Here is a 17,044-nt window from a genome sequence, read left to right as displayed (position 1 = left end):
CCCTCTCTATGTCACATCCTGTTTCCACCCTACTTGGCAAGTATATATAAAGACAGCATTGTGAGTTTTACAGTACTTGAGTTTAGCTTAGCTCGTCTTAGATTGTGCTGCGTCCTGCATGAATAAAGAGATACTGCCTACAGCTCAACCATGAGTCCCTGGTCGTCTGTTACCCGCCCGTGAAGCCAGCCCGGCGAAAACAACCGAGCCCGGCGAAAACAACATGTAAGAGGATAGTAGGCGATTTGTTCACACATTATGGTTTAAGAAGTGCTCTACCAGGCAAGTGATATTCAACAGAACCTAAAGACTAGACTCCTCAAGGGTCAGAGAGACAGCCTAGAGGTTGATTATACAAAAGACTTCCACATTTGAGAATCCGAGATCCTAGGTTCATTCTCTGACAAGACCAGAGTGAAGATTTTTCTGGTTAAAAAAAAAAAAATCTCTGAGTCTTAGAAAATTCCAGTAATAATAGATCATAACCTAAACCCAGTTAATTCAGAATCTCCAGTGTTAGGATCCACTACAGTACTCTGGAATGCTTGGGTGATTTCAGTAAGTAGCCAAGGTTGAATATCACCAAAAACTTGGCAAAGGAGGAGGACAGTGGATAAAGTGTTAGATCCCTGGCAGTACATGTGCCTGAGCAATGCTCTGGTTCTCTCTCCCTCTCTTTACTTATAATAAATAAATAAGTCATGAAGAAAAAGGAACTGGCCAGATGGTGGTGCATCTGGTCAAATGCACATGTTATAATGCCCAAAGACCAAGGTTCAAGCCCCTAGTCTTCACCTATGGGGGAAAGCTTCACAAGTGGTGAAGCAGGGCTGCAAGTGTCTCTTTCTTTTTACCTCTCTGTCTCCCCTCCCCTCTCAATTTCTCTCTGTCTCTGTCCAATAGTGAATAAGTAAAATATTAAAAAATCAACACCTGGTTTTAGTTTTACTCTGTGATACTGTCTGTACTGTTATCTCAAGATTTTGATTTTTATAAATCATTATTAATACAATGGTATAGAAAACTCCAATGGTTGCCCACTCTTACAAAGACATGTTAAATAAATGCTTTAAGTTTCAAAGTGCTTTAAAATTGATATATGACACCAAATATCTTTAAGGAAAAATATATGCTAATTCTAGGAGATACAAAATAGGTAGAGAAAGAAATTATTTAGGATACCTGTAACTCTTAACTCCCATTAAGTAATCTTTTTAAGAAAAACATTCAACCCACCTCCTCATCACTGCTGAACAATAAGGAAGATGCTTTCTTTTCAGGTGGTTCAGAGGGTTTTGCTTTCTTTTGGCTCTGAGTTGGTAGAGAAGATACCTGCTTCTTAGCAGATGTAGCCCCAAAAAGATTATCCTAAAAAAATCAAATGGCAGAAGACTATGACAATTTCCATAAACAGAAAACAAAACATAAGACATTTTTTTTTTTTTTTTAGAATATTGACACAATTTTTAAATTTTTTATTTCTAAAAAGGAAACGCTGATAAAAACCATAGGATGAAAGGGGTACAACTCCACACAATTCCCACCAGAACTCCATACCCCATCCCCTCCCCTAATAGCTTTCCTATTCTTTTTTTTTCTTTTATTTATTTATTTATTTATTTATTTATTTATTTATTAAGAAAGGATTAATTAACAAAACCATAGGGTAGGAGGGGTACAACTCCACACAATTCCCACCGCCCAATCTCCATATCCCACCCCCTCCCCAGTAGCTTTCCCATTTTCTATCTCTCTGCGAGCATGGACCCAGGGTCATTGAGGGTTGCAGAAGGTAGAAGGTCTGGCTTCTGTAATTGCTTCCTCGCTGAACATGGGCGTTGACTGGTCGGTCCATACTCCCAGTCTGCCTCTCTCTTTCCCTAGTAGGGTGTGTCTCTGGGGAAGCTGAGCTCCAGGACACATTGGTGGGGTCTTCAATCCAGGGAAGACATTCTTTTATATCAGATTGTTAAGAGAGTAAGTCTCTTAACAATACAAGTCAGGGACAAAATATATGTGATATCTCCGAAGAAAAACACCCACAAAAAGCTAGTACAGCTCATTTCTCCCTTAAATATAACACTATAATTACAATTTAAAATCTTATCTAACTGCATTATTTTCTATCTGCAGAATGATGAATTTTAAAGAGGCAATACAAAAATCAGAAATTATTTAAAATAAAGTTAGTAGTCTACTAAGAATTGGCACTTATTTGGTTCTGCTTATGGAAATTATATAATCAAGCACTCAAAAAGAATCTAAAGAAGGGAAAATACTAAGCAGAACTTGGACTGGAGTAGGTGTATTGTACCAAAGTAAAAAACTCTGGGGTCAGGGAAGGTTCAGGTCCTGGAACATGATGGCAGAGGACCTAGTGGGGTTGTATTATATGGAAACTGGGAAATGTTATGCATGTACAAAATATTATATTTACTGTTGACTATAAAAAATTAATCCCACAATAAAGAAATAATAATAATAACAACAAGACTCTGGGATTGGGGCGTTGGGGGGGGGGGTAGGTCCGGGTCTTGTATTATGATGGCAGAGGATGACTTAGTGGGGGTTGAATTGTTATGTGGAAAACAGGGAAATATTATGCATGTACAAACTACTGTATTTTACTGTCAAGTGTAAATCATTAATCCTCCAATAAAGAGATTTTAAAAACAGGCAAATATATACAAATATAGACAGATAATTGTACAAAGAAAAAAAGAATCTAAAAACGTAAGAAGACTTTCTTAAGGCAATGGAAACAAAATCTGAGTGTCTGAACCTAAGTTGTACACAATTTACTACAAAAAAGAAACAGCTTTGTAAAACTGTTTGATAAGGGAAGACTTTAAGGAATATGTGAAAAGATAGGAAAAGTCATGAGAATAATGACCAGGTATACAACAGAGATACTAATGACAAGAGCTAACACTTACTATTTACTATGTGCCAAGGATTGTATGTAGTTGTTTTTTATCTGTGAATGAATATATTTACTATTAGGCCAAATTATTCAGATATGTTATTTGTCCAAGGCCCTAGTTTGCAAGCAGAAGGACTATGATATGAACACAGGGTTCTGAGGCAAAATCCTAGGAGCTTGGCCAATGCACAATTCTGTATGAGTTAAAATATACTTTGTCTTCTCTCTTATTTTTTAATTTGTTTTTTTTATTAGGGGAGATTAGTGATTGACAGTAAATACAGTCTTTAATACATTTGTAAAATTTCTCAATTCTCTGCAAAACACTCTCAACCTCAGCCTAAGGCCTCCTCTACCAACATACACCAGGACCTGAAAGTCCTCCTACTCCAGAGTTCTTTACTTTGATGCAATACAGCAGACCCAGTTCAAGTTCTCCTTTGTGTTTCCCCTTTCTGTTCTTATTTCTCAACTTCTGTCCATGAGTGAAGTCATTCCATATTCATCCTTCTCTTTCTGGCTTCTCTCACTTAACACAATTCCTTCAAGCTCCTTAAAGAAGGCAAATTCATCATTCTAAATAGCTGAGTAATATTCCAGTTTATATACACCACAATTTTCTTAACCACTTATCTGTTGTTGGACACCTAGGTTGCTTCCCTTTTAATTCTCTCCCTCTCCTTGTTCTCTCTATCCAGGGTTGTAAAGAAAGGTAGGGTGAAAACATGGCCTTCTTTTCTTGATTCCCACTTTATCTAAAATATTCTTAAAGATCATTCAATATACAAAGATCTACTCTCTGAAAAGTATTTTGAAGGCATATTTTACAAATGAAATTTAAAAAAAAAGGATTCCTTTTACATCACAAGAAAGTCATCCACTCTACAAAACTACCCTAAGAACTGGGTTAAAAATCTAATATCCTAATGTATAGTTAAGAACAGTTTTTTTTTTTTTTTTTTTTTTTTTAAGACTGAGACATACAGCAAAAGAGACTACAGTACTGAAGCTTTCTTCAGTTCAGTAGGGGATGGTCTAGAACCTGGGGCACATAGTTAAACAGCACACCATTTAAATGAGCTATTTTGCCAGCCCAGCTAACAGCATTTAAGAAAGGGATTACTGAAATATTTTGTTATATATACCTCAGGTAGCCTGATTGCTAACAAACATGTTCCACTGTATGAGTCTCTGGCTATGAAAAGCTACATTTACCATTATTATCTCATAATTAAAATACTGTTAATAATGTTTACCTCTTCATCTTCGTCATCAAAAAGCGAAGAAACTGACTTGGGAAGTTTGGTAGGCAGGACAGATAAATTTTTTGGCTTACTCAGATTTTGAGAAGAAAATAAATCCTGTTGGATGAAGATAATCCTGGTTACAAACACACATTGGTTTCAAAGTGTTAATTCAAAATGAAACACTAAAGACATGATGGCTGCAGGATGCCTACAGTAGCTCTGTAAGCATTCTCACAGAACATGCATCAGTTTGTCCTAGCTGTGTGCAGTACAGAAATGTATTCTTGAGAAAGAAGATACCCACTTGGAACTCTAGGAGGCCACAATGAAACCTAGAAGTTTCTATACTACCATTTGAATTGCATAAAGTAACGGGAAATTTTCTGATCAATCTCCTAACATGCCCAAAATGTGTTTCCTTTTCTGTTCAAGGAAGAAGTGTAATTAAATAAAGTCAGTATTAGAAAGAGGCTAGGTTCCTGAATTACATATACTCCTGAATCTATAACTCCCTAATTTATTTAATGACAACTCCCTCTTTTCTAAAAGAATATTTCTTCTAAAAATGGTTCTTTCTTAGGTACATCTATTTTCATTTTCCTTTTTTTATAGCAACTTTTAAAAAAGATTTTATTTATTTATTTATTTATTTATTTATTTATTTATTTATGAGAAAGATAGGGGAGAGAGAGAGAAAGAACCAGATATCACTCTGGTACATATGCTGCTGGGGACTGAACTCAGGACCTCATGCTTGAGAGTCCAGTGCCTTAGCGACTGTGCCACCTCCTGGACCACCTATTTTCATTTTCTATATTTTCACAAATACAAATTCAAGTTTTATTTGAAAAGATCTGGTATAGCTGGGTCCCTAATCGTGGAGTCCTGAGTTTCCCAAACAGACTTGATGGGCCTAAACCTCGAATAAATCCCTCTCTCCATTGTTTCCGGCCATCTCTATCAGGAACAACAAAATAGACCCCTTTGTGGGCCCCCATAGGACCCTGCCCTCAACCTGGATCAACAATGGTAGAGAATGTTCCATCCTCCAAAGGGAGGAGGACAACATACTCTATGCTACACCTGAGGAAGATGGGTCGATACTGGGGCTGCATGGAATGTTCCTACTCATGACCACAGAATGTGAGCTCAGATCTAGAGGGATGTAGAGGTCACAGAGGCTCCTAAGCTAATTATAGGCCCCAGATCACATCAAATTGATGGGGTTTACAGTAATATTTGTACCCCTTTCCCATCTTAGGGAGTTACTATCTTCCCTGATCCAGCTTTCTGGTCCTTTTCCAGCCATGACATCATCTCCCCAGACAATAATTAGGGTTCACCTGTATATCAGATTTCAGGCTCAGGCAAAAAACAAAACAAACAAACAAACAAATAAACAAACACTAGTATAGCTATAGGCCCTTTGAAATATAACTAAAATATGCCCACTATCTACAAAATGGAGGACCCCCCCCCAACACTTCACCTGCACTATTCCAGCCTTTAGGTCCATAATTGTCCAACAGTTTGTTTGGCTTTGTATATAAAGTCTCTTTTCAGCCACCAGGTTCCAGATGCTAGCAGGATGCGACCAGACTTCCCTGCCAATGTGCCTTGGAGCTCCACCTCCCCAGAGTCCTTCCCCACTAGGGAAAGAGAGAGACAGGCTGGGAGTATGGATCGACCTGTCAATGCCCATGTTCAGTGGGGAAGCAATTACAGAAGCCAGACCTTCAACCTTCTGCATCCCACAATGATGTTGAGTCGTTACTCCCAGAGGGTTAAAGAGTAGGAAAGCTATCAGAGGAGAGGCTGGTATATGGAGGTCTGGTGGTGGAAACTGTGCGAAGCTATACTCCTCTTATCCTGTGGTTTTGTCAATGTTTCCTTTTTATAAATAAAAAATTAAAAAAAAAAGATCCAGTATTTCATTTGAACTATAGCTTAGGAGATGCAGTGGACTAGAAAATGTTTAAAATGCTACAGTACATGAATTAGAAGCATAAACTAGAACATCTAGTCTTTAGGGAAAGAAGCTTCAATACATAAGTCAGACAAAAAAGACAAGAACATAGTTCCTAAGGCCTCTTTGGATAAATTTTATTATGGATTCAATGTCTATTCCTCAAATATAGGCATAATAAATTAACTGAACTTTCAAATTCAACTTTCTCTCAAGCTGTTTACATGGAAGAGGTCACATAAGGAGGCTGGGTCCTCTGATGACCCCACTGCATTATTTTATTTTATTTTATTTTGCCAAACCAGAAAAAGAGAGTCTCAGAAGATTCCTATCTTCTCAGAGGCATTTTATTTATTTCATTCCCCCCCCCCCCCACCGCGGTGGAACCAGGGCCTCACACATGTATGATTTCACCACTTGGGGTCACTTTTTCATTTGGAGAACGAGACATAAAAGAGAGATAAAAGGAGAAATCCCATAGCCTCAAAGATTCTTCCATTGCCAAAGCACCTCCCTCCCATGTGTTGCCAGAGCTTTAATCTGTATCACAAGCATTGCAATGCCCAACATAGTAATCTATTAATCTGTTGCCCAACTGCATTTTACACATTGGCAAGATTCACTTATGGAGAGTTAGTGAGATTACAGAAAAAGGAAGCAGTATGCCAACTTCCACTAAAGTACATTACTGACAAACTAATATTTGAATATCCTTCAGAGAAAAAAAGTTTCTACCCAGGATTCAAAACCAACAGTGAAAATACCATACATGTATTGTTTTCTGTTCTCAAGAGATTCTTTCCTCTTTTTTAACTGTCACCAGGGTTATCACGGGGGCTTGGTGGCTACATGAAGAATCCACTGCTCCTGGAAGCCATTTTTCCTTTTTTGTTTGTTTCTTTTTCCTCTTTTTTTTTTTTATTTTTAAAATTAGATCAACCAATTGAGAGGGGGAGAAGGAGTTAGAGAGGAGGAGAAAGAGATACATCTTCAGGGTAAAGCTTCTTTCCTGCATGTAATGAGTGGGAACTTGAACTCAGGTTTTTGCACATGATAATATGTGTGCTCAACAGGGTGTGCTACTGCAAGGCCCCCTCAAGAGATTATTTTCAAAGAAAGAAAGAGTACTTTATAAAAATCTTTTTTTTTGGTGTCATTTATTTATTTTTTTTATTTAAGAAAGGATTAATTAACAAAACCATAGGGTAGGAGGGGTACAACTCCACACAATTCCCACCGCCATCTTCCGGGAACCTCCTTAAAAATCTTACACTTCTTTTTTTAAAATTTATTTATTCCCTTTTGTTGCCCTTTTTTCTTACTGTTGTAGTTAATATTGTTGTTGGATAGGACAGAGAGAAATGGAGAGTGGGGGGAAATACAGAGAGGGGGAGAGAAAGATAGATACCTGCAGACCTTTCCTTCTCTGTCTCCCCTCTCGATATCTCTCTGTCCTATCCAACAACATCAATGGCAACAATAACAACAAGGGCAACAAAAAGGGAAAAAATAGCCTCCAGGAGCAGTGGATTCGTAGTGCAGGCACTGAGCCCCAGCAATAATTCTGGAGGCAAAAAGAAAGAAAGAAAGAAAGAAAGAAAGAAAGAAAGAAAGAAAGAAAGAAAGAAAGAAAGAAAGAAAGAAAGAAAGAGAGAGGCAGGGAAGGAGGGAGGGAGGGAGGGTGGGAGGAAGGAAGGAAGGAAGGAAGGAAGTCCACCAGTCTACCAGGAGCAGTGGATTCAGAGTGCCAGCACTGAGACCCAGTGATAACCACAAAGGCAAAAAATAGAAAAAGAAAAAGAAAGAATTCCTTACCTCAGAGTCCTCCTCATCTGAAAACAAACCTTTTTGAGTCTTGGTTTCTGACATGAGCTTGACATTTTTACTGGATGGTGCAGTAACCTTTGATGGTGGGGGAGAGGGGAGGAATTCCGAATTAAAATAAGATGCATGAAGTAAGGGTTTCTTCAATCACTCATTCAGAAAACATACTGAGTTTGCTATGGCAAAATACCTAACCATGTGCCGGAGGGAGTAACGGTGCTTACTTACAGACCTTAAATAGTTCCTACAAAGGATCTGAGAAAAAGGGGAATTATCAGGAGATAGAATCAAAAAATGGTATATGTTAGAGAAGAGGGAAGAATGAAATTCCTGATAAAGTAAATTTCTCTTGCTAGAAAAGACCTGTACATGGAAATGGGTGAAGACAAGGACTTTCCATGTAGAGGGAACCATGTGGAAAACAAAAGGTAAAGCAGAAGAAACCTCTGGCTGACCAGCCAGTAGGACACAATGCCTGTTCCATACAAAGTACAAATGGCAGATGTATAGTTGAAGTCAGGATGGAATGGCAGGCTTCCTTGGGTCTCATAGCAATGTCACAAACACAAGGTAAGCTTTAAAAAAGAAGATAAATGAAAATATGCGGAATAGCAAGAAAAAGGACAGCAGGGGTGGGGGGAAACTATACAGGTCAATGTGAGCATAAAAAAATGATGCTAGTGGGTTATAATATGCTGAATAGAGAACGTATGAATCTCTGGTAGCATTGAAAAGGAAGAAAGGAAAGAAGGAAGGAAGGTAGGAAGGAAGGAAGCTTTTTTTATTCAGAAAAATGTGAGCTAACAAAGGTAGAGGAAATGAATACTTTAGAAAAACATTCCTACACATAATCCCAAAATAACTGGTTATTTATTTTTTTTTAAAGTTTATTCTGCCACCAAGTTGTAGAATACAACACCAACCTGACTTCCCTGGGCAGACCACCTCACCAATGTGTCCTGGAACCCCACCTGCCTGGAGGCCAGCCCCACTAAGAAAAGACAGACACAAGCTGGGAGTATGGATTGACCTGCCAATGCCCATGTCCAGAGGAGAAGCAATTATGGAAGAATTACCATCCACCTTCTGTACCCCATAATGATCCTGGGTCCATGCTCCCAGAGGGATAAATAATAGGAAAGCTTCCAATGGAGGGGAAGGGATATGGAACTCTGGAGGGGGAACTGTGTTGAATTGTACTGCTCTTATCCTATGGTATTGTCAATCATTATCAAATAAAAATAAATAAACAAATAACTAAGTTCTTCAATGAATTTTAAAATCACTGAACAAGGCAAAATCCTAACAACTGCTGAATTTAAGTGGTAGTTTACTTGGGTGTTCATTGTACTCTTCTTCCAACTTTTTCATGTTTCAAGTCCTCCACTATATACTAGAAAAGAAAGTATCCCCCCTTTGGAGTCCAGATAGATTAAGAAGACACACCCAACCAACACTCTCATGTTTAGACTCCCCTTTAGCTCACCTTTTTTTCTGGTCTTCCTTTATTTTCGTCTGTCTGATTCAACGTAGCTTCTGGCAAAGTTGCTGCCTTTTCTTGGAAAAGATCTCCTTCTTCATCATCAAAAATATTGGCAGTGGGTTTTATTTTATCTTTAGAAAGAAATCAAGGTATAACGTTACACTAAGGTAAAGAAAATTCCAACACACACACACACACACACACAAAGTCATTAATTAAAAACCCTTCCTTCCCAAAAATAAATTAAAAAAGTACATGATCTCTTGTTTGGTGATGAAGTAATACAAAGAGAACTAGATTGGTATCGTTCAGGGAAGGTAACATCAGCTTAAATGAAATACTTAGAGAAAGATTAGATAAATTACTGATGCCAGAAATGCTTAATAAGGGATTCTGAGACTGTAGGAGATACAGGACTAGAAAAGTTTTATGCCCTTTTTAGTCCAACATTTTTATTTTCCTAGATAAATTCCCAACAAATTGAAATAGGTACCTGTCTTTGGGGGTTTGCTATAAGAAGTCGAAAAAAAGTCATCATCATCGTCATCATCATCATCAAAGAGGACAACAGAAGCTGGGGTTTTCCCTGCAGTGGGCTGCCTGTGTTTCTGAGGCTCCTTCACTGATGGAGCAGAGGAAGCACCAAACACATCAGTGTCCCCTGTAAGTGGAAAGATACGATAGCTACCACCATGAGCCAATGTGGATGGGCTTCTTCATTTTTATAGAAAGTTTATATAAGTATTTACCAAGAATTTTTAATTAAAGTTCCTTCACAAAACATATTATCAGGACTCAATAATCTTCATCCATCATTGCTATAGAGTGTGCCACAATGTGTTTGATGGATCTTCTGATCCATCAAACACAAAAATTCCCAACATTATAGGGTTCTTTGATTTCTAAGGACGCATTAGGTAATACCAGTAAATGAGCTCTTTTATCTCTCTCCGCCCACCCACAACAGGGTTACTGCTGAGATCAGTCCCTGCACCATAAATACCCCACTTCTGGGGGTCATTTTTTTACATTTTCTTTCATTTGGTAGAACAGAGAGATATTGGTGGAGGGGGGAGAGAGTTAGATAGGAAGAGGGAAGAGAGTGAGAGGCCAGGTCGTGGAGCTCTTAGCTGAATGCACACATTATCATGTACAGGGACCCAGGTTCAAGTCCCTAGTCCCCACCTGTCAGGGGTAAGCTTCATGAATGATGATGCATTGCTGCAGGTGTCTCTCTCTCTCTCCTTCTATATCCCCCAGCTGTTCACTCTCAATTTTTCTGTCATATCACAGAAGAAAGAAAGAAAGAAAGAAAAGAAAAGAAAAGAAAAAAGGAAAAAATTGGACACTGAAAGTGGTGGATTCTGTATAGGCATGGAGCCCCAATGATAACCCTGATAACAAAAATAAATAAATAAATAAAAAAGAGGGGGGAGGGAAGGGAGGAGAAGAGGGGAAAGGGAGAGAGATGGACAGAGGCGGAGAGACACCTGCAGCCCTGCTCTACGACTCGTGAACCTTCCCCCTGCATGTGGGGACCAAGAGCTTGACCCTGGGTCCTTGTACACAGTAATGTGTGCATTCAACTGGCTATGCCACTGCCTGGCCTCAAATGAACTCTTTTTATATGTAGTTAGATGTCCTCAGAAGATTCTCTTAAGACAATTAAACAAATGTACAGTGTTTCTGTTTTTGAAGATTCCCTTTTTTCATGAAAAGAAAGAAACCATAGCACCCTTCTATTCTGGCATATGCACACTGAGGATCAAAGCCAGGGTATCATGCAGCCAAGCAAGCACTGTGTTTACATTCTGAGTTATCTCCCTGGCTGTCACGTATATACCTTGACTTTTTGTTAATCTGGTTTTTTACTAGTGATGTTTTAGTGGTTTACCAGATTATAAGATTAGAAGGGTATAGCTCCATACTGCACCCACCACCATAATTTCTACGGTCTGAGGCTATTTAAATACTCCTTTATTTTTCTAGCAAGTTCCTGTGTTCTAATTACCTACATTACTAGGAAAATAAAAATTAAAATCACACTGAAATTGCACCTCACATTTGTGAGAATGGTCTACATCAACAGAACAAAAGGTGACAAATGCTGTTGGGGTATGGAGAAAAAGGAACTCTGTTAACACCACCAGGGAGAATTCAAATTGGTACAAAAACTGCAAGGAGAATGCATAAATAACTAGAGAGATACCTCACTGAGAGTGTGGGGGTACAGAATTTTGATGGTAGATCAAGGACAGAAATATACATGTAAATCTTATGATCTTCTAAACCACTATTAAATCACTAATTTAAAAAAATGGAAATATCTTCTGATCCTGCAATGCTACTCTTGGGAATATACCCAAAAACCATAAAAACACTACTTTGAAGGGAAATAAATCAGCACCCCTCTGTTCATAAACTAAATCACAATAACAAAAAATAAAGAAAAAAAAAAAGGAAGAAAGAAAGCAATCTAAATGCCCATTGACAGTCAGCTGGATAAAGAAATTATGGGACAGATATTCAGTAGAATACTATTTATAATTCTAAAAGGTGGTATTTAATCCCTTGCGACAAAATGGATGGAACTAAAGGTGCTTATGTTCAGTGAAGAAAGAAAGTGAAAGAAAACTATGATTTCACTCATTACATAGCTTAAAAAAGGAAATAAACCCAAATTTATAATACCTAAAAATACAGAGACAGCTCCAGCTGGGATTTTCTTTCCAGTTCTAGAGGATGAAGACACTAAAATTAAAAAGAGAGAACCATTGTTAAAAAAAAAAAAAGTTTTCCATAATCAACACATTTTCCTGATATATGTGCAACACAGATGACAATAGAGATGTTTTTTTTTTCCCTAAAAAGCCACTTAAAAATTCCTTAACATTGTTTCTCTAGCAATCACATGGCTCCCCCCCTTCCACCCCCTTTTGACTCTGGGTGTTGGCTCAGGCATTCAAGGAAGGCATTCAGCACAGATGGGGGTGGCAAGAGCAGAGCAAGTAGTCTAACTCTACTAGATCACACATTTATCAGTTGATTAAAACAAGCAAGTCAAAAATAACTTCAGAGTTTAAGATAACAGTGGAAATGAAAACTTTATAACAGCAAAGAGGGGAAGGCAACCAGGTCACTTTTAGCAAACAGTGGAAATCAGAAAATGTAGGATAGCCAAGTCAGTCAACATCAGAGTAAGTTCAAAATCTGATAACTGGGGAGATCAAGTCACTTAAAACAAAAATTTCCCAAGATCAACTACAGAATAATAAAGTTAAATTTGTAGGTTCTTTGCTTTTTCAGTGTGACTGTGTGTGTGTGTGTGTGTGTGTGTTTAATCTCAACAGACGATTCTAATAGACATTGCATTAAGGAATTATTTTAAAAATGGGTTTGAACTAAACATAATTAGAATTAGAATAGCCTTAGCACTGCTATAGAGTGCTTTTCCTATATGACTTTTCATGAATATTCTCCTAAGAGGCAGGGGCCAGTGAAATAGGTCATGTGGATAGTGTGCTACTTTGCCATGTGTGTGACCCAGGCCTCACATCACTAAAGGAAGCTTTGATGCTGCGGTGTGTCTGCCTCTGTCTCTCTCCCATCCTCTCTGCCTTTATTGAAGGAAGAAGAGAAACAGGCAAAACTATGATATATATTTACAGATGGTACTTTTGAATTTTTTAATTTCAGATATGAACTAGTAAAAATGAGCTACTGTTAAGTGAAACAAGAAAAACATATTATCTCCCATCAATGAAAACAGTTGAGAGCAAGAGAAACTTCATGAGGTTAATCTTTGATGGGAAGACAGATTTTGGAAATCCAAGCACAGATAAAGCAGCCTCAGCGCAAGCTTACCTTCATTAGCAGGGGTTCGAACTTCCTGATCCTGAGGGGCTTCCTTGAAGAGGTCACTCTGATTTTAACAAGCACACAACAGGATATTAAAAACCAGAGAAAAATAGAACTGTGTCTGGGGATTTCTTTCTTTTCTTTAATTTTTTAAAAATTATCTTTATTTATTATTTATTGGATAGACAGCCAGAAATTGAGAGGGAAGGGGGAGTGAGAAAGAGATACCTGCAGCCCTGCTTCACCACACATGAAGCTTTTCCCATGTAGGTGGGGACCAGGGGCTCGAACCTGAGTCCTTGTGCACTGTAACATGTGTGCTCAACCAGGTGCGCCACCACCTGGCCCCTGGGGATTTCTAAAGAAAGGTACCTTAGACAATTTAAAGCTGTGCATTTATTGTTCTACAATAAAATCAGCTCTGAAGTAAGCCTATGGCAAAACCAAACCTTTAAATAGTATCGAGCTGTCCAAGAAATAAGTATAAATATGGGAGAAAATAAATATATTTCTAAAAATAAATATAAATTTGGGAGAAAGGTAAAAAACATTTAATTAAATAAATTATTAACTAACACTCTCACACACACTGTCCACCTAACAAACCTACTAAGATACAGTATTTTTTTCTCTGTGATTCCTAGTTCATAATCTTCTAAAAATATGGAGGCAAAAGTAACTTCCAATTAGGAAGCTACTTCTCCCATTAAAGAATGGGAAAAAATGTCTTTCTTCCTTCTGAGCCCTTGACACGTCATGTAGAGTACTGTGGATAACCACTAACTCACCTCCTCATCTTCATCATCAAAGAGTCCCTTCCCTCCACTGAACAAACCACCTCTAGAACCAAATGGCGAGAAATCTTCATCAGTCAGCTTAGGGGGTGCAAATAAGTTATCTTCTTCATCTAGTAGACAAAAAGGGGGGGCATTTTTCCATAAAAAAATTAACGATAAGTCTAGATCTAAGAATCTGGGGCTAGCCTTTATAATATCTCCAAAGTTGGCATGGAATTTTTCCAATCATACATAACAAAGAGTAGTTGAGGATTTATCTTTTTTCATCATTTTATTGGTCAATAAGGGAAAACAAGAGCGAAGCTTGAAGAAATTTTAACTAAAACTAATTCAGTGTCCATTAATCCTTTAAAACAAATTCCTCAAAAGTTTACTCGGGGGGCAGGAGGGCACATCTGATTGAGTGCACACATCACCATATGAAAAGGACCCAGGTTCTAGCCTCAGCTTTCCAGCTGCTGGGGAGACACTTCAATAGTAGTGAGGAAGGTCTGCAGGTATCTACCGTTCTTTCTCCCTCTTTATCTCCTCCTTCCCAGTCAATTTCTCTGTTTTATTCAATAAAATAGAAAGAAAAAAGGGGGGGGGGGGAATGGCTGCTGGTAGTGGTGGATTCATAGTGTCAGCACCAAGCCCCAGTGAAAACCCTGGTAGTGATTAAAAAAAAAAATTTCCGTATTCCCACACTCAAATGTGTAAATATCTGAAAGAAAGGTGAATTCTACAAGTGATGCCCCTTTTCTAGTTTTAGAATTTTTGAAGCAAATATGTGACATCTACTTAATACTTTTCTTTCTTTGTGGGGATGGGGGGTAAGGCAGGCTGAGCAAATAGATATGCAGCAGACCGACAAGTTCACAAATGGGAATATAAGTAGATATTATTCTGAAATATTACTGAAAGGCCAGTCATATTCTATATTGAAACAAAAACTAGAGAACTGAAATCTAGACACTTGCGATCACTACAAAAACCTAGTAATTGAACTCTTCACAGCTTTTTCTCTCCACTCTCTTCTTCCTGAGCACCTGGAAAGCATGCTTTGAAATGCTTTGAAAATATGCATGAAGGCATCACATCTGTTAGCATTTAAAGTGACACTGTGAATTATGTAAGTGATATTTTTGAGTAACAAGCCTCCTAAAGCAACAAAATTAAGAGGCCTACCATCTGAAGGAGTTCTCCTTTCTTTCTTCTCTTTCAGTATCTTCTGGTGTTTTGCTTCCCCTGGAGATGAGCCTTCAAGAACATTTCAGAGTTTTAACAGTGCTCTTAGTGTTTACTACCTAATACCATTATTTCTACTCCAATTCTAGTATCTATCCACTGATTGCTTACACATTCCTTACACATCATTCTCAGGACTCTTGATACTAAGAAGACACTTAACTTCGTATAAGCTCCTCATAAGCACTACCCTCGATGTCTTACCTTACAAGACTTTCTGCAGGGCCTCTAAGGCAAAAGCTGCAGTTGATATATTACTATAGAATTATGTGTATACCAGAACTCCATTTGTCTAAAGATGTGTTCTGGTATCTTTCTATTTGGCATACACTATGTGCTATCAAATTACAGGAGCAAATACTCCTATAGTTTAAATCAGGGATTCCTATGTGGGGTTCATGCTTCTCTGGAATATCCATTAATCCTCTGAAACTGCACATAAAATATTATGTGCACAGTGGATAAAGCACTGGACTTTCAAGCATAAGGTCCCAAGTTCAATACCCAGTAGCACATGCACCAGAGTGATGTCTGGTTCTCTCTCTCACTTTCATTCTCTCTCTCCCCTCCTATCCTCAACAAAATCTTGGAAAAAAAATTATATAAATGTGAATTTTTTTTCCCTTGGGACAGTCTGCAGTGTTCAGTTATCAAGGAGCCTCTAAGTAAAAAACAGAGTAAGAGCTACAATGTAAGCTTGGATGTCTGAGTAAACAAGGGAATAACCCCTACTGAAACCCATCAGTAAAGCCCAGCACTTCTCCTCCACCCTGTTAACTCATCTGAGTGGGCATACTTGGTTGTTCCTCTTCTACCCGGTTTGCAGTTTCCCCTTTGATACGAGCTGCCAACTCATCAGCAAATGATGTAGGTCTATTTCTTTTCTACAGGCAGAAAAGTGAGAATCAGTTTTGTAACATATGTACTGGCACAGTTTATATTTGGATACCTTTAAAATAGTAAATAAAGAAAAGGAAAACACACGGTACAATTTAAAGTAGCTGTAGTTCCCTAGAACAGAGCAAAAGACTCTAAAGGAAGAAGTGGGACTTGTGGACACAGTGAAAGATAGTGGAGGAAGAACTTAGTTGGTGGAGGAGGTGGCGCACAGACAGCTACCATGGGGAGGTAAGAAACTGTACTCATGTGAAAAAAACTGTCTTGGGGGGAGTCAGGCAGTGGTGCACCTGGTTATGCACACAGATTACCCAGGACCCAAGTTCAAGTCCCTAGTCTCTACAGGGACTCTCTGTGAGGAGGAAACCTTCACAAGTGGTGAAGCAGGGGTGTAGGTGTCTCTTTGTCTCTTTCCCTCTCTAGCTCTCCCTCCTCTCTCAATCTCTCTCAGTATCTATCCAATAAAAATACTGAAAATAATTCTTATAAATCATTACTTTCCCAATACAGTGATGTGGGAAAGAAAAAAAAAAAAAAGGTAAACAATAGCAAAAAAAAAAATGCAACTGATGAGAGTAAGATTTTAACTAAATGAATTTAAACTTATTGGCCCCTAAAGATCACTTAAGAAACAGGGCACCGTTCCATTCAAAGGGAGATCCTTTGTATTTCCCAACTTCTTTTTTAATAGCTGATTTTAATACTCAGATCTGGATAAGAATATAATCATTACAGGTGTCTTAGGGGTGGAGGATAGAGGAGTCTTAAGAGTCTTAAAAGTCTGCTGAATGAACTGATTTATAGAATGATAACTTTGTTGAG

At 38.2% G+C, this 17,044-nt stretch overlaps 1 protein-coding gene across 3 annotated transcripts in view; it reads right to left on the bottom strand.

Annotated features, from left to right (window-relative positions):
• Positions 1 to 17,044, bottom strand: part of LOC103116592 (WASH complex subunit 2-like) — a 61,224-nt gene that overhangs the window by 24,745 nt on the left and 19,435 nt on the right. For all 3 annotated transcript variants that reach the window (XM_060191606.1, XM_060191592.1, XM_060191597.1), the window contains exons 10-19: positions 16,122 to 16,209; positions 15,266 to 15,337; positions 14,090 to 14,208; positions 13,308 to 13,365; positions 12,135 to 12,194; positions 9,937 to 10,104; positions 9,447 to 9,574; positions 7,952 to 8,038; positions 4,180 to 4,284; positions 1,237 to 1,368 (exon numbers count right to left, since the gene is read on the bottom strand). In XM_060191606.1, the coding sequence (XP_060047589.1) occupies positions 1,237 to 1,368; positions 4,180 to 4,284; positions 7,952 to 8,038; positions 9,447 to 9,574; positions 9,937 to 10,104; positions 12,135 to 12,194; positions 13,308 to 13,365; positions 14,090 to 14,208; positions 15,266 to 15,337; positions 16,122 to 16,209 (1,017 nt within the window). The remainder of the gene's footprint in view (positions 1 to 1,236; positions 1,369 to 4,179; positions 4,285 to 7,951; positions 8,039 to 9,446; positions 9,575 to 9,936; positions 10,105 to 12,134; positions 12,195 to 13,307; positions 13,366 to 14,089; positions 14,209 to 15,265; positions 15,338 to 16,121; positions 16,210 to 17,044) is intronic.

Source organism: Erinaceus europaeus, chromosome 1, assembly GCF_950295315.1.
Source record: "Erinaceus europaeus chromosome 1, mEriEur2.1, whole genome shotgun sequence".
In the NCBI taxonomy this organism is placed as follows: domain Eukaryota; kingdom Metazoa; phylum Chordata; class Mammalia; order Eulipotyphla; family Erinaceidae; genus Erinaceus; species Erinaceus europaeus.
This window is presented reverse-complemented; position numbering and strand designations above follow the sequence as displayed.